Source organism: Bos indicus x Bos taurus, chromosome 22, assembly GCF_003369695.1.
Source record: "Bos indicus x Bos taurus breed Angus x Brahman F1 hybrid chromosome 22, Bos_hybrid_MaternalHap_v2.0, whole genome shotgun sequence".
NCBI classification, from domain to species: Eukaryota; Metazoa; Chordata; class Mammalia; order Artiodactyla; family Bovidae; genus Bos; species Bos indicus x Bos taurus.
Window position 1 is genome coordinate 10465807 of NC_040097.1, and position 18442 is coordinate 10484248.

The following is an 18442-nucleotide window of genomic DNA, read 5'->3' on the forward strand; positions in this document are numbered from 1 at the left end:
GTGGAAATTATAATCGTAGAGATGGTAGTGATAGTGATTAAATTGGGAATGGACAAGATTGGCCAGTGTCTTAGCTTGGACTGCTAAAACAAAACACCGTAGATTGTGTGACTTAATAACAACTTTATTTCTCACAGTTCCAGAGACAGGGCAGTTTCAGATTAAGGTGCCAGATAGTTTGGTTCCTGGTGAGATCCTTTTGGTTTGCAGACAGCTGCTTTCTTGCTGTATCCTCACATGGTACAGAGAGAGAGCACTCTCTTTTATTCCTTCTTAGAAGAGCATTAACCCCTTTCCTAAGGGCTCTACCCTCATGACCTAATTACCTCCTAAAGGCCCTATCTTCAGTTACCATCAAGTCAGAGATTAGGACTTAAACATGAATTTTGAAGAGACACACACATTCAGTATAGTCCATAGCACCCAGGGACAGCATCATGAACAGTGCTAGGGAATGTAATAGAGCCTAGTTAGCATATTTGGTGGACATTCATTTATTTAGTCAACTGATGTTTAAAGGTTTTGTATTGGGGGGGGTGTTTTTATATGAGAGAGACTGGAGTATGCTTATGAACAAAAGCAGATAGCATATTATAAAGTAGAGACATTACTTTGCCAACAAAGGTCCGTCTAGTCAAAACTATGGTTTTTCCAGTAGTCATGTATGGATGTGAGAGTTGGACTGTGAAGAAAGCTGAGCGCGGAAGAATTGATGCTTTTGAACTGTGGTGTTGGAGAAGACTCTTGAGAGTCCCTTGGACTGCAAGGAGATCCAACCAGTCCATTCTGAAGGAGATCAGCCCTGGGATTTCTTTGGAAGGAATGATGCTAAAGCTGAAACTCCAGTCCTTTGGCCACTTCATGCGAAGAGTTGACTCATTGGAAAAGACTCCGATGCTGGGAGGGGTTGGGGGCAGGAGGAGAAGGGGACGACAGAGGATGAGATGGCTGGATGGCATCACCGACTCAATGGGCGTGAGTTTGAGTGAACTCCGGGAGTTGGTGATGGACAGGGAGGCCTGGCGTGCTGCGATTCATGGGGTTGCAAAGAGTCGGACACGACTGAGCGACTGAACTGACTGAGAGTGATAATATAGGTCAAAAAAGGAGTTAAGGGACTTTGCTACTGTGTCAGTAGCAGTGGTTTTGAATCTGCCTTGCACTGCCGGGGACGTGGATTCAGTTCCTGGTCAGGGAACTAAGACCCCACATTCCACAGAGCAACTGAGCCTGTGCTGCAACTAAGACCTGATGCAGCCAAATATTCAAAAAAAATAATAGTTAAATGATAGTGATAGAACAAGGTAAGGGTAGAGTCTTCAGACTAGTCTTTAATCTTCGTACACAAAAACATTCCAGGAAGATTGTGGGCTTGTGTATTTTTAAACAAATCAATATGCAGAACTTTGCCTTCAACAAATGCTGTTCTTAAGAATGGATGTTGCTGTTGAATGTAAGAGCTGTAACTCTAAAACTCTTAGAAGAAAACTGAAGGGGAAAGCTTTATATGTTGGATTTGATAATGATCTTTTAAAGGATATGACACCAAGGGCACAGTTAGCAAAAGGAAAAATAGGCAAATTGGACTTCATTAAAATTAAAAACTTCTGTGTTCAAAGAATACTGTCAACAAGGTAAAAGGCAACTCACAAAATGGGAGAAGATACTTGCAAATCACATGCCTGGTAAGGGATTAATAATTAGAATATGTAGAAAACTCCTAAACTCAACAACAGCAATGAATAACCTGTATCAAAAAATAGGCAAAGGACTTGAATAGACATTTCTCCCAAAGAGGATGTAAAATGGCTAATAAGTACGTGAAAAGATGCTCAGCATCATTAATGATAAGGGAAATGCAAATCAAAACCACAGTGAGATACCACTTCACACCCATTAGAATGGCTGTTCAGTTCAGTTCAGTTGAGTCGCGTCCGACTTTTGTGACCCCATGGACTGTAACCCGCCAGGCTCCTCCGTCCATGGGATTCTCCAGGCAAGAATACTGGAGTGGGTTGCCATTTCCTTCTCCAGAATGGCTGTTACTAAAATACAAAAAAACAGAGTAGTAAGTGTTGGTGAGGATGTGGATGAACTGGAACTTGTATCATTCTGCTAGGGTTGCCATAACAAAATACCAGACTAGGTGGCTTAAACAACGGAAAATTATTTTCCTGCTGTTTGGAGACTGACGTCTAAGATCAGGGCATGAGTAGGGTTAGGTTTTGGTGGGGCCTCTCTCCTTGACTTGCAGACGGCCCTCTCCTGGCCATGTCCTCACATTAGCTTTTCCCTGTCCTGTGCATGCATTTTTTGGTGTCTCTTCCACTGACACCAGTCCTGTTGAATTGGGGCCCCACCCTTGTGGCCTCTGTCAACCTTAATTACCTCCTCAAAGGCCACGTCTCCAAATACAGTCACATTGGGAGTTAGGGCTTGAAGCTGTGGGGGGCACAATTCAGTCCATAACAGAACCATTTGCGCACTGTTGGTGGGAAGGTAAAATGATGTAGCTGCTGTGGAAAACAGTATGGTGGTTCCTTGAAAATTAAAACTAGAATTGCCATATGATCCACCAGTTCTACTTGTGAGTGTATATATCTCCAGAAGAACTGATCTCAGATATTTGTATGTGCATGCTTATTGTTAGGAGAAGGCAATGGCACCCCACTCCAGTACTCTTGCCTGGAAAATCCCATGGATGGAGGAGCCTGGTAGGCTGCAGTCCATGGGGTCGCTAAGAGTCAGACACAACTGAGCGACTTCACTTTCACGCATTGGAGGAGGAAATGGCAACCCACTCCAGTGTTCTTGCCTGGAGAATCCCAGGGACGGCGGGGCCTGGTGGGTTGCCGTCTGTGGGGTCGCACAGAGTCGAACACGACTGAAGCGACTTAGCAGCAGCAGCAGCAGCAGCTCATTGTTAACATTATCCAAAAGATGGGAGAGTCCAAATATCAGTGGAAAAGTAGGTAAAATATAATATGTGTACACTGGAATTATTATTCAGCCTTAAAAAGAAATGAAATTCCGATAGATGCTATAATATGTATGAACCTTGAAGACATTATGCCAGGTGAGAAAAGCCAGTCATGAAAGAAGAAATACTGTTTAATTCCACTAGAATTAAGAGGTACTTAGAGTAGTCAAAACTATATAGACAAAGTGGAATGGTGGTTGCCAAGGACTGGGTTAAGAGAGAAGTGGGGAGTTACTGTTTAATGGGTACAGAGTTTTGGTTTTACAAGATGAAAAAAGCTTGGATGGATGGGGATTAAAGTTGCAAAACACCATAAATGTACTTAATCCCTCTTAACTGTAAAATGGTAAACTTAAATGTATTTCACAATTTTAAGAATAATTTTTTTTAAATAGGTTTTTATTGATTCTTCATTTCCACCTCCCCTTAATGGGGGATTCTCTGGTAGCTCAGTTGGTAAAGAATCCACCTGCAATGCAGGAGACCCTGGTTTGATTCCTGGGTTGGGAATATTCCCTGGAGGAGGGAAAGGCTACCCACTCCAATATTCTGGCCTGGAGAATTCCACGGACTATATAGTCCATGGGGTCGAAAAGAGTCAGACACAACTGAGTGACTTTCACTTTGCTTTCTTACTAATGCTTCTCTCATTTTACCAAAAAGTCACCTTTTCATTTGATATCTAAGTGAAATACACTACCCTAGGGAGGATCCCCTTTCGGACACCAAACAGCATTTATGTCATCGCCCAATGAAGAATATTTGGGTTGTTCTCTCTCTTTTTTTTAAAGCTATTGTGAGTAAAGTTGTTGTGAACATTTTTCTACCGGTCTTTTGTTTTCGTGTATCTTAAGCAGATACTTAGAAGTTCAATTGCTGGGTCATAAGTAGTATTTCTCAGACCAGTTTCTAAATTGGTTGTACCATTTTGCCGTCTTTTGAGTAGTGTATGAGTTCTGATTGCTGGAAATCCTTGTATATTTGATTTTGGAAGTCTTTTTAATTTTAGCTGTTCTACTGGGTGTGTATCGGTGGTTTTAATCTGTTTTCTTAATGACTAATAATACAGAGCATTTGTCAGACATGTGTTACAAATATTTACTCCCTGTTCTGTAGTTTACCTATTCATTTTTCAGTGTCTTTTGAAGAACAGATTTTAACTTTTATATTTTCTTTATGGTTAATGCTTTCTGGTTCCTTTATAGAAGTCTTTGCTGATACCATCTCAGTGGTGGTTGTTGTTTTTTTTTTGCTTGGCCATTTGGCTTTTAACATCTTTGTTCCTCAATCAGGGATTGACCTTGGGCTAGCTACCTCAGTGAAAGTGCCAAGTCTTAACCATTGGACTGCCAGGGAATTCCCTATGTTTTCTTTTAGAAGCATTATAGTTTAGCTTCTACATTTATGTAGATCCACTTTCAATTTTAACTTTTGAATGTGGTATGATGGTAGGCAAAGCATGGTTCTGGAGAGGAAGCCTGAAAAACCACTATCACAGTTGAGGAGCAGTCTTTTCAAGGCCCTATAACTGAAACGAATACATTTAATTTTTTTTTTTTTAATGAGAATTTGGAGGGGATAGGGGGCAAGGGTGCTTCCAGTAGCCACTAATTCTAGCTCCAAAAGAGCACATTAAAGTTGCTGCTGTTTAAAAACTCATAGTTGGATCTTAGTTGGGTAGATGCTCCCACCAATTCCTGCCTGTCGTGACCCCTTGATGCTATAGCTGAGTGTCCTGTTTGCCCCAAAGCATTTACTTTGGAAAAATTAGAGTGCTTAAAGCAGAAACAGGCCTGCTGTAGACCACAGCTAAAACTAATGGAATGGGACCCCCAGTTCTGCTTTGTTGGCGTTTGGAACTTAGGTCATGATTTAAGAGGGATGGCCCCAGGTTTTGATATTATGCTGCTAGAGGTCGATTTCTTGGACCTGTGCAGGATGGACTCGAATCAAAGTGTTTGCCAAGAATTTTTTATTGATCATGAATCAAAGGCAGAGGAAGCTCGAAAAGAGTCATCTGACATCATGGTTCTAACCTTAAAGGCTGCTGACCTACAATGGGGAGGCTTTCCCAAACCCACTGGTTGGTTTCCAAGAAACCAGAGTCCTTCTTTATGTTCTGGGGGAGTGTGCTTATAAAGCTGAAAGTTAAAGGAATCCATGAGAAGGGCGTCACTGGATTGTAGTCCATAGCTTAACGTGATGCTTGTTGTCTATCAGAGAATGACCTCTGTTCAACCACTCTTCATGTGGAGTTACTTTTCACTTCAACCGTCAAAACTCTCATTTGCCTATTTACTACCACCACCAAGATCAGAACCTGCAGACAAGGCCTGCTACCTCCACTGCCTAGATCCTACCCCCAGTAGATGCAGCACAGCAATAAGCAGAAGGGGCCCTGTGGTGAGTAAAACTAGGCTGTAAGTCCAGGTGAACTCATGTGTCTTGCCTGAGTATGCTTGTGACATTCTAAATTTTTTCACATATGTATTGCCTTGGAAACGTCTAACTTCTCACAGTATTTTCCCTGCAACTTCTCCCTTATCTGTGAGTCTATAGTCTGCTTTTTTAGTTTTATTAGCAGTACCTGCCACTTTTTCCCCCAGAGTTCTGTTAGGTAAAACAGAGGAAAGTACCTTGCATCAGTCCTTTAGCCTCTCCCCCATACAGGACAGAACATTACTAGAACAGAAGTACATAGTTATTTACAAATCACTTTTCCCTTTGGTTTAGGGGAGGGAGCTGGGAAAGTGGGCTGCCACTGCTTCAAGACAAAAACCACTGCCATGCTGGGGAGAGGGGTGGGTCAGGGATCACCCAAAACTTTCTGATTATTTTGAGGATGACTTTTTCTTCATTGAGCATTCATTTGGTCATCGTAAAGCTTTGACTTTTCTAAATGCTGGACAAAGTTGGTTCAGACTGCTTATTTTTTAATGTTTCTGTGGAGGAAGAAGGCTTTGGAATTTCATAGTGTGCTATTTTTGCTGACGTGGGTTGTGTTTTCACTCTCTCGATAGGGTACTCTGATGCAGAAAAGTTTTCAGTTTTGATCAAGTCTACTTTATCTGTTTTTTCTTTTGTTGTCATGGTAAGAGACCTTTGCCAAATCCAAGGTTATAAAAGTTTGCCTCCTTTTGGGAATTCCCTGGTGGTCCAGTGATCAGGACTTGGCTCTTCACTGCCTGGGCCAGGGTTCAGATGAGGAACTGGTATGCCACAGGCTGTGCCGTGTGACCAAAAAAAAGTTTGCCTCTTTCGGTAGCTGGAGTGCAGGTCTTATGAGGCCTTCTTAGTCATAGGTTACGTGCTCATCTTCAGAGCAATCACTGTGGTAATAGACTACTGATTGGCCAGGCTGAATAGTGTAGGATCAGCCACGTGGACTGAGGGTAGTAAATAAACATGGTAAGGTGCTGTTTCCAAAAAGCATATAGAATGGGTGCTGGAAAATTTAATAAATGTTTTATGAAGCATTCTTAGTACTTTGAGAGATTGATGGTGCCCTTTTAAAAATTTAAAATGTGTTTTTGTTGCTGTAAATTAATATATAAACGTATAAAAGTGACTTCTAAAAATATTCTTGCTGATGTCCCTGGTAAGTCAAACAGGAGGAAATTGGTTTAGTCTTTACTTCATGTACCCACATACTCATTTATTGTGGTTTGTTTTGTACAGGTACTGCTATAACCAGAGTTTGGTAGCAAAAGGATCTACTTATTGGGCCCTCTTGACATAGAAAGAGATGTGGGGGGATTCTCGATCTGCTAACAGAACAGGACCTTTTCGGTAAGTCTTAAAATTTGAATATCGAAATGTCTGTTATAACAGTGTAGATGCTGTATAACATTTATGGCCTACTATAAAGAGGGATATTTTCTTTGTGTAGAAATAGCTTTGATTTTTTTCTCTGATTTTTAAAAATAGAAACTACTTAAATTTTTTCTAGTCATTTCTAGAGTGATCGTCAGAGTGAATACCTAGCATGCCAAGTATTTTGTGTATTAGCATTTTTAAAATATTAACAAAAAATCCCCCAGTTTTAAAAAATATTTTTTATCTTTTTTAGCAAAGTAATACGCAACTAATAAGGAAAGCTAGTAAAAATGTATGTAAGTGTTTATAAATGAATGTGAATGTTTCATTAAGTGCAGTAATTTATGTCTAGAATCCAGAGCTCTGTCTTTCCTATGACACATTGTATTTCAGCCACCAGAAATAGTTGTGAGGAAGAAAAATTATTTACTTAATGCAGTTTCCTAAGCTGCATTACAATTTTAGGGGTTACTGGATACAAAGATAAGTAGAGAATGTGGTACCATTCATAGTTGTAAATGAATTATAGATTTGTAGGGAGAATGAATTACATTCTTTATATACAATAAAATTATATAAAATATTGAATTTATAATTCAATAAAGTGAATTATATAATCGATTTGATAAGTGGAGAAGGTGGTACCATTCATAGTTGTAAATGAATTATATCATAGATTTATAGGGAGTGAATTTTTTATAGCCAGTGTAATAAACACTGATGATGATATTTTAAAAACTTTTGCATTGTGTTTGCAGTTAATGAAATGCTATAGGAATGTGACTTACGGCTGTAGTTTGTGTATGGCAAAGAAATCTTACTTTTAAAGTTATACATTAAAAAATATTTATGCTCCAGGGAATTCCCTGGCAGTCCAATGGTTAGAACTCCATGCTCTCACTGCCAAGGGGCCTGAGTTCAGTCTTTGGTTGGGAAACTAAAATCCCACAAGCCTCTGCAGCATGGCCAAAAAAAAAAAATTTATGCTCCAATTGAAACTTTTGTTACAAGTAAGTTTTCTTTTGGACTGGCAGTCTGCAGATCTTCCAGTGCAAATTCAACAGTTATTTTATTATTCTGAAGTTTGGGGTTCCCATGGAAAATTTAGTTAGAAAAGTAAGTTTAAAAGTAAATCCATGTAACACTTAGTAAAGCTAATTTCATGAATAAAGGGATCTTTACTTTCTGCTTAGCAATCTTTAAAGCAGTGGTAGTGATGCTGGTTCAGAGAAGGCAGTGGCAATCCACTCCAGTACTCTTGCCTGGAAAATCCCATGGATGGAGGAGCCTGGTAGGCTGAAGTCCATGGGATTACTAAGAGTCGGACACGACTGAGCGACTTCACTTTCACTTTTCACTTTCATGCATTGGAGGAGGAAATGGCACCCCACTCCAGTGTTCTTGCCTGGAGAATCCCAGGGACGGGGGAGCCTGGTGGGCTGCCGTCTGTGGGGTTGCACAGAGTTGGACACGACTGAAGCGACTTAGCAGCAGCAGTGATGCTGGTTATGTTTTTCCTTTAAAAAAATTAAGGTCTGGATCAATGGTCAACAGGCTGCAGCTTGTTTTTGTTTGACTGGAACATAGCCCTGATCATTCGTTTACAAATTGTTTATAGTTGCTTTCATGTTGCAGGGGCAGAGTTGAATAGTTGTGACAGAAACTGTAAAGCCTAATGTAATTACTGTCTGACTCTTCATGGAAGAAATTTGCAGATCCCTAGTCTAGATTAGTGCGTTTGTACTTTAATGTTTAAAAATCTATTCTTTTACTTATATTTATGGATAATTGTTTTCTGCATAAGGCCTTATGCTCTGTTTACACTGAGCCTTCAGAGCTAAAGAAATAACTTCAGCTCTATTGCATCACTGAAAAATTTTTTTCAGAACATTTTTTTCTTTGAATTTATTATATAAAATTGTATTTCCCCACCTTAATTTTAGTTTAAATATAGTCATTACATGCCATTTTTTAAGGTCTTTGACCAGAGAGAGGCATAGTTTATATAGCATAACTTTTGGGAGGGGACTAATTTGGTGAAAAAAGGTATTTTGCAGGAAAATGATTTTGTATTTATTTTAACAACTTGTCTTAAAAATTTGGTTGAAAATGATTTTCATAGTCACTGCTGTTTCATAACTGGTAGAACTGTTTCTTGAATAGTCTACATAAAATACAGTTCTGAGAACCCTAGTATAGTGATTACTGTAGATGTATTTGATTTCAGTTTTATCTGGTAAGGTAATCCTTAGGGTAATATTCAAAGACAGTGTTGTATGTGTTTTGGTCAGAGAACATGTAGGTTTAGATAGCTCAGCACTCAGCCCATGAATGTCTGCTTAAGCTTAAGTCTTCTACAAGCTAGCTATTGGGATCTGGTGACACTAGAACTAGTGGTAGTGTCTTAATTTTAGCATTAAGTTGTATTATTTATGAAGCACATTTAAACTTGCTTCTCTTATGATGAACCCCATACACATAAATAATGTTAATATTTTTGTGTTAATGAAGCTAATGGAAGTTATGTTCTGAAAATCTATTAAATATGTATCATTCTACTGTTTGGGTTACTATTGTTAAATTTCTGTTACTCCAGGAAAGGGTTTGGCATTGCTCTTGAACTGAGTGACCCAGGAGCAGTTGTCTGTTGAGTCTTTCTATAGCAGTGTAGTCTGAGTTCAGAAGGGTCATGTAATAGAACCTATATTTTCTGAGAGGAGAGAACTGAGTGGAACTTGATCTCTTAATACTTTTGTTTTGCTGCTGAATAGCAGGTAACCACTCAGATCGTTTTATGTTTCCCTTTTTTATGCCCTCCTCTCCCTTTCCAGCTCAAGATCCTAGGTACCTAATTGCCTATTTAAATTCCCTGTCTTTTACCAAAGTCAAAACATATAAAATGGTCTGGTGCTAGGTAGTGTGAAAGATAGGGCCAGTTCTCATTTAGAACTCAGTTCTCTTGAGTTCTGTAAACTGAGAATGTGAATTTAATACTATGTTTTAAAATATATTATATTACCATGAAAAATTAGATGAGGCATTAGAATCTAAAAAATCAGCTTCTTCATTTGGGACCTGGGGATAAAGCATGAAAGCCTAATGCTCTCTCTAGGTCCCTTTCAGCATTAAGCCTCTGGATGCTGTTGCTTGGTTTGGTCAACTTACGCATGCTGTGTGGCATGATTCATGCTGCCTTCTGAGATACCCTTGAGTAGTTAATAATAGGACCCAGGTGAGAACACTTCTAGGTGGAGCCACTGTGGGACTGGGGTTTAGATGCAGCCAGGGGTGATGCTCAGCTGGTGAACACTAGTGTACTCCAACTAGTGGCTTACAGCCAGTGTTTTCTTCATTTTGGGCCTGCATCTGTTCTGATTGGGTGGTGTCCACTCTGTAGCTGTCAATCAGATATTTTGGAATGTTACTCTTGTTTGCACCACCAATGAGAAAGACACATCCTGAAACCAACTGTATAAAATTTACAGCGCATTGATTTTTCTGATGTATAGGAATCATCGTGTTGATCTTGGAATTCTAAGTTCCCTGGCTGTAGGAAATGGAAATTTTTGTAGAGTGTCACCATTGCTAGCTTATCTGGTGTTGCGGATTTTCCCTGTTGCAGGACTGGGTGAAAGCTTTTTCTGCAGCAGTCATGTTGAAAACCTTGTGTTGACTTTCCTCGTGTTCTGAAACGGGAACTTAAAAGTTTACTCCGCCACTTCGTCTTAAAATAGCAAAACATTGCTGTTTTCTGCAGATCTAGGACCTTGTTACAGAACTCTGCCAAAAAAAAAAAAAATGTTTACAGAAGAATGTGCTGTGATTAGAGAAGAATATGCTGGTGTGTAGATTTCAAACTCTCTGGACAATATGAATAACACTGTCTTTGTTTCTACAGTGGGAGCCAAGAAGAAAGGTTTGCTCCCGGGTGGAACAGGGATTATCCTCCTCCTCCCCTTAAGAGTCATGCTCAAGAGAGACACTCTGGCAACTTTCCTGGCAGAGATTCACTTCCCTTTGATTTCCAGGGGCATTCGGGGCCTCCCTTTGCAAATGTAGAGGAGCATTCTTTCAGCTATGGAGCTAGAGACGGACAGCATGGTGACTATCGAGGAGGGGAGGGCCATGGACATGATTTCAGGGGGGGAGATTTTTCATCTTCTGATTTCCAGAGCAGAGATTCATCACAGTTGGACTTCAGAGGAAGGGACATCCATTCTGGGGACCTTCGGGATAGAGAAGGGCCACCTATGGACTATCGGGGTGGAGACGGTACTTCTTTGGACTACAGAGGCAGGGAGACATCTCACATGAACTACAGAGAGAGGGAGGCTCATACTGGTGACTTTAGAGGTAGGGATGTTCCTCCTCCTGACTTCAGGGGCCGGGGCACTTATGACTTAGATTTTAGAGGGCGGGATGGAGCCCGTGCAGATTTTAGGGGAAGGGATTTATCAGATTTGGATTTCAGGGCCAGAGATCAGTCCCGTTCTGATTTTAGGAATAGAGATGTGTCTGATTTGGACTTCAGGGACAAAGACGGAACCCAGGTGGACTTTAGAGGCCGAGGTTCAGGTACTAGTGATCTAGACTTTAGGGACAGGAATACACCACATGCAGATTTCAGAGGTAGACACCGATCCAGGACTGATCAGGATTTTAGGGGCAGAGAGGGAGGACCTTGTATGGAATTTAAAGATAGGGAGATGCCCTCTGCGGATCCAGATATTTTGGATTACGTTCAGCCCTCCACACAAAACAGAGAACATTCTGGTATGAATGTGAACAAGAGAGAAGAATCTGCACATGACCATACGACGGAAAGACCTGCTTTTGGCATTCAGAAGGGAGAATTTGAGCATTCAGAAACAGGAGAAGGAGAAAAACAAGGTGTAGCCTTTGACCATGCATCTTCACCAGACTTTCAGAACAGCCAAAGTCCTCTTCAAGACCAGGACAAGTCACAGCATTCTGGAGGTGAACAACAGAGCTCAGATGCTGGTATGTTTAAAGAAGAAGGTGGTCTGGACTTTCTTGGCCGTCAGGACACTGATTACAGAAGCATGGAGTACTGTGATGTGGATCACAGACTGCCTGGAAGCCAAATATTTGGCTATGGCCAGAGCAAGTCTTTTCCTGAGGGCAAAACTTCCCAAGATGCCCAACGGGACCTTCAGGTACGTTAATAGAGTGGACTACTGTTTTGTCTTTTAAGATTTTATTTATTTACTTATTTATTGGTTGTGCTGGGTCTTGGTTGCTGTGCGGACTTTTCTCTAATTGAGGAGAGCGGGGGGCTACTCTTTAGTTAGGGCTGCCTGGCTCTAGAGCACAGACTCAGCAGTTGTATGAATGGGCTTAGTTGCTCTGTGGCATGTGGGATCTTCCCAGATCATGGATTGAACCCATATCTCCTGCATTGGCAGGTGGATTCTTTACTACTGAGCCACTAGGGAAGCCCTGGATTGCTTTGTTGAGTTTTGCTTCTTCTTAAGACTTTTCTGAAGGATGAAGTATAGAGTCCATTAGTCCTGGGGCTTACTTTATACAGCCATTAAAAAGCAAGATTTGTAGTCACGAGTGGAGTGTACATCTCTAGAGAAAGGGCCCTCAGTTCAGATCATATTTTTGATGTGTGTCTCCTCATTATCTCGCTTGATGGTACTGTTTTAAATGCCTTGGGATAATTTAGTTTGAAAGTATTTGTCTTTGGGAGTTGGTTCTCTTGTCTCTTACGTAGTCAGGCCTTGTGGCTGTTTGGGGTTCATTTTCTTACTTAAAATCATTTAGAGAATATCTAGGATAAGAGAAAATACTAAGTTAGGAGGAGGCAATGTTAATGTTGCAAATATTGAAGCTAACTTAATTGACTTAAATGTTGATTTTCTGTATGTCTAATATATAATCTAATGTACATATAATCTTAGAATTATGTTTTCAGTTGGACATTGAAAACATTACTTTTAAAAACAGGTGTTACCCATCTCTATTGCAGTTTCTGTTATTTTGGACAGTAATTCTAAGACAAGCTGGTTAGATATTTGGTTAAAAAATGGATTTTGAGATTGTTAGAACTGGATGGCCATATAATTCATTATTCAAGTCAGGACACTTTCAAGAGTAAAAGAGGACACTATTTGTAATTATGCTCGGACAGTAGGTGTGGTCAAGTAGTTGTAGGAGACTTTTTTCCCAAAAGTTAAACCCTTTTTATAACTTGAAATGGAGGAGAATCAGAGCTGCGACTTTTGTACATATGGAAAATGCAGATTTCTCTGATTTTGTACTGTTAAGTTATATCATCGGATGACACCCTTTGATTTTGTTCTGGAGATTGTTTATCGGTAACATCTTTGATAAATGACATCGGGTTTTACTTATGTGCTGTTTTCTCATTCAGGAAAAGAAAATTCTAGTTTTGAAAATCTGGTTGATTTTTTTTTTTTTTCTGTTTGTAAAAGTCCCTTTCAATGTTGTTTCTCTTTGTTTTCTGCTTTACTATTTCAAAATTCCTGCAATGAGCATGGATCTTAGAACACTTACATTGTAATGATTTGAAATAAAATTTGGGGGGAATTCCCTGGTGGTTTAGTGCTTAAGACTCTGCTTTTTCACTGCCAGGGACCGGGTTCAGTCCTTGGTTGGGGAAGTAAGATCCCATTTTTTTTAAAAAATCAAATTTTGGAATTCAGAAAAAGAGACAATTACAACTTTTTATATCTTAATATGATGCAAGTCATTTTGATTTTTTTTATCCTGAGTACCTGTATTTCATGTTGTTTCATTTTGCACATTAACATGTATTTTATTCTGAAATAAGTTTTTTTGCTTTGGATTAAAGGATCAAGATTATAGAACTGGCCCAAGTGAGGAGAAACCAAGCAAGCTTATTCGATTAAATGGGGTGCCTGAAAATGCCACAAAGGAAGAGGTAAGGCTCTTGTTCTTTTTTCTCTTTCCTTTTCCTTTCTTTTTTTTTTTCAGTCAATTAAAAAATTTTAAAGACTTCTTATTTTGAGAAATTGTAGATTCACAGGAAGGTGCAAAGAAATCCTCAGGGAAATCTTGGTTATCATTCACCCAGCCTTCCCCCGCCTATAGAGCAGTAGCTAAACCAGGAATGTAGCTTTAGTGTAATCTATAGAGACCCTGGGATTTCTTTAGAAGGAATGATGCTAAAGCTGAAACTCTAATACTTTGGCCACCTCATGCGAAGAGTTGGCTCCTTGGAAAAGACTCTGATGCTGGGAGGGATTGGGGGCAAGAGGAGAAGGGGACGACAGAGGATGAGATGGCTGGATGGCATCACTGACTCTATGGACATGAGTCTGAGTGAACTCTGGGAGTTGGTGATGGACAGGGAGGCCTGGCGCGCTGCGATTCATGGGGTTGCAAAGAGTCGGACACGACTGAGCGACTGATCTGATCTGATCTGATAGAGATCATTCATATTTCACCAGTTACTAAGTACTCACTGAGGTGAGGTTTGTTTTATATATATATATATATATGACAAGTGATTGCTGTCCTCAGACCTGATAATCATCCTTGAGGGGATAATCCAAGTGGGAGGGAGGAGGGTTGGAGTGCTTACATAAAGATGCTGTTTATAGTAGTAAAAACTGGGAACTTTCTAACTCCTCATTGTTAAAGAACTTGGTAACTAAATTATGGATGACCTTAAGGAAGAATTTGGTCAGAATATACAATTACTAGAGCAAACAGAACTTTACTCTGTGTTAGGCATTGTATGATACTTAAAAGCATTAGTTCATTTATTTATCACAACATCCTATGAAACAGGTACTCTTTATTCATTCATTCAAAAATGACGCACCTTTGTATGCCAGGCAGTGTTCTAGGTACTGAGTGATACAGTAGTGAACATTATAAAGTCACTGCTTCCATGGATAGTAAAAAGAATAAGCAGGAAAAAAAATTCAAGCAGTGATGAATGCTCTGAAGAAAACTAAAGTAAAGGTTTAGAGCATCACTCGGGTGCAGGCGGTGTTAGATTGGGTAGGTAGGGAAGGCATCACTGAGGAAGTGACATTTGAGCCCAGGCCTGAATGCAAGTAAGAGAACAGTCCATTTGAAAATGGGGAAAAGAGCTGACCAGGCTGAGGGAGTTCAGGGACCATGGCCCTGGATAGGAATGAGCTTATTGCATGATCTTAGGTTTAGAAAATGAGACTCTGGGTGCTGAAAGGTTGCACAGCACATGAGGAGGAGAGACTTGGAATATTGGCAGTCTCATTTCAGAGCTTGAGCTCTTGAGGTTATGCTCCTCTGCCTTTTTTTTGTACTTGAGAATTTTTGAGTAATTACGTTCTACTCATTGAATAGTTTTGGAATGCCTGGAGTGTACTTGGCTTAATTTGTCCTTTGTAAAGTAATCATTGCTTTAAAGTTGGTAGAATAAAAACCACTAGGGGAAATATAATGTTTAGTATTTGATTATGATGTGTGTCATTAGTGTGCATACCATATTCTTACAGATTCTTAACGCCTTTTGGACTCCTGATGGCATGCCTGTGAAGGACTTGCAGTTAAAGGAGTATAACACAGGTGAGTTTCATGACTTGCATGCAGCCTTGGGTTAGGAGAGTCTGTCAGATCTCTGCATCTTGGGTTCCTCAAAATTTTTTATAAGAAACCACAATTAAGATTTCCAGAAGCCTCCTTTTGATGCCTTCAAACAACAGTCAGCTATACCCTTAGCTGTAGTTCTTTGTGGATATTTGTCCACTCATGGGTGATGAGGATGTATGTTCCAGTACTTCTGAGTGCCTATGAGATACAAAGTGAGTGTTGTAGAATTTGTCCCCAAATATATTTTATGCAATTAAATCATTAAACTTGCTGCTGATGTTCTTCATGGTGGTGGAATGTTTCTGTTTGAGCCGGGTAAGATTTTAATTACCTTACTATACGTAAAACTTTACATTTCATTGCTTCAGCATGGAAGTTTCAACTTGCCAGAGAAATTGTACAAGTGAGTAGTTTCTTGAGATTTTAGTCTTTTTCTGAGGACAGAGTCCTGCACCAGCTACTTTGTTGAAATCCATGAATAGATCCAGAAGACCTTTCTTTTTGACCTCTGCTCTACAGATTAGATTTTCAGAATATCCTCCTAGTATCTTAGAGTACCTAATTTGGTCAGTTTCTTCATTATGTATTATATATATATATAATATATACTTTATTATATATATAATATATGTTATATATATATAAGGTATATGTATTATATATACCTTATTATAGAAAAAGTAGTCAAAAGTGAAATGCCAAGCACTCAAGGTATTGGACCAGTATTTTTAGGACTACCCAATAGGAAACAAATAAAGGTAATTTTAAAGTGGTCTATTTTAAATTAAAGAAAGTAGAGCATTAGTCTTTTCACAAGTCTTAGAATCACAAGTCTCAGTAATTCATGTTAAAGAACTCTTCAAGTAAGAGCAAGCCATCTTTTTGAATATGTAGTTTACCTTTAAACAGTTCGCCATGGAATAACATTTTTGCATTAACTAGATTACTTCTTCTGATTGGTTTCACAGAATAAAACTGTCCACAAAAATTTTGGTGCTTGAAATAATCTGGTGTTTGTGTTAAGTACAGAAATTGTTTTCCTGTAATTTGACAGTGAACTCAGGAGCATTATTTCTCAGAAAGCTAATTATTTCTTTGTTTGAAATATGCCAACTCTAAATTTGTGGAAGTATGACTAAGAGTAGGTATGTTCTCAAACACAACTCTTTTTGGGATGAGGGGTATGTGTCTCATAGAGACTTTCCTGATTAACTATTAACTATGGAAATTAAAAATAGAATTTATAGGCTGCAGTTGCTTTTTGACTCACAGGGCAATAACTTCAGCTTTGATCTTATTTCATGAACTGTACTTTCGTTAAATATTGGTGTTTAGGAAAAAGATGTGTTTGGTATTTAAATAATGGCAATTTTAATTCTTCATTTCTTTAGTACTCATTGACTTTCTACATGTATTGTCAGATTTATTAGCAGAGTAAAACCTACATTGATCTGTAGGGTTCACAGAGGAAGTCCTTAAATTTTCTGGCTCTGGCAGCTATTAAAATCATAATTGGCAGACCAGAGACTGATACAAATGTGAAATCATTCAGGACAGTAGTTTAAAAAAAATCAGTTTTCAGGAAATTCTGCCTTTTCTGGCCATTTTAATACATGAAGTGATCAGTTCAGTTCAGTCGCTCAGTTGCGTCCAACTCTTTGTGACCCCATGAATTGCAGCATGCCAGGCCTCTCTGTCCATCACCAGCTCCCAGAGTTCACTCAAACTCATGTCCATCGAGTCGGTGATGACATCCAGCCATCTCATCCTCTATCGTCCCCTTCTCCTCCTGCCCCCAATCCCTCCCAGCATCAGAGTCTTTTCCAACGAGTCAACTTTTCACATGAGGTGGCCAAAGTACTGGAGTTTCAGCTTTAGCATCAGTCCTTCCAAAGAACACCCAAGATTGATCTCCTTTAGAATATATGCATATATGAAAATGTTGAACGTGTTAGTTGCTCAGTCATGTCATTCTGTGGGGTTGACTCTGCGACCCCATAGACTGTAGCCTGCCAGGCTCCTCTGTTCATGGAATTCTCCAGGCAAGAGTACTGGAGTGGGTAGCCATTCCCTTCTCCAGAGGATCTTCCCGACTCAGGGATCAAACACATGTCTCCTGTATTATAGGCGGATTCTTTACCTGGTCTGAACTACCACAGAAGCCGTCATATTTGTATAAGTGCATGCATGCACATGTGCGCGTGCACACACACACACACACCATATTTATAGAAGCTCACAAACACACACACACACACACACACGTATATATACTTTTTAAAATGAAAGAACTGAAAGGATTGGATTACCAGTCCCATGTTATCCGTATTGTATCACTGTATGGCAAGTAGAATGAGCTTTTGAAATTATCAGTCATGTTGTGTTATTCCTCTCCCTAAAACCCTTTAACACCTTTCCATCTCAATTGGAAGAAACTCCCAACTTCTTGTTCTGACTTAATACAGTCCTGCATGAGCCTGCCCTTGGCTTTTTGTCTGACCTCATTATATACACTCTTTACCTTTCTTAACCATGCTCTAGCCATCCTGAGCCTTCTCTCATCCTTGACCATATGGACTTATTGCTTTGTAACAGCCTTTGCACTGCTCTTCTCTCTGATTCTCATTTTCTTTGGGGGTTTAGTTCTTGGCTTCAGTTTCAACTCTCAGAGGCCTTGAGTCACCATCCAATCTAAAATCATTCCTCAGTCATTTTATATCGTATTTTTGTCATCGTAGGAGTTATCAGTTAGATATTTTTCTCAGTGGTTTTGTGTGTTTTATTCCTCTCATTGGAGAGTTAGCTTCGTGACAGTAGGAGCCTTGTTTGACTTGTTCCCTCCTGTTTCCCCAGTTCTTGACTCTCTGCCTAGCCCAGATGAGTTCCCAGTATGCATGGAATGAATAATGCGGTGTATATGGAATAATGTATTTGGAGAGCCCCTGTGGTCTCCTTTCAAGTGAGGAGACCCCATGGCACTACAGGTTACTTTAGGTTTTACAGCAGTGCACTCTTCCTGAGTGCTGAAGAACATATCTTGAGACAGTCAGATGT

The 18442-nt window shown here is 39.7% G+C and overlaps 1 protein-coding gene across 6 annotated transcripts in view; it reads left to right on the forward strand.

Moving 5' to 3' along the window:
• The window catches only part of RBM6 (RNA binding motif protein 6), an 89620-nt gene that overhangs the window by 8244 nt on the left and 62934 nt on the right, over positions 1-18442 (forward strand). For 4 of the 6 annotated variants that reach the window (XM_027523509.1, XM_027523511.1, XM_027523513.1 and 1 more), the window contains 4 exons: positions 6659-6769; positions 10695-11973; positions 13638-13727; positions 15295-15364. In XM_027523509.1, coding sequence (XP_027379310.1) covers positions 6726-6769; positions 10695-11973; positions 13638-13727; positions 15295-15364 — 1483 coding nt within the window. In that variant the 5' untranslated portion in view covers positions 6659-6725. Of the gene's footprint in view, positions 1-6658; positions 6770-10418; positions 11974-13637; positions 13728-15294; positions 15365-18442 lie in introns of those variants that run through there. The other 2 variants (XM_027523512.1, XM_027523514.1) reach the window with 2 other exon arrangements.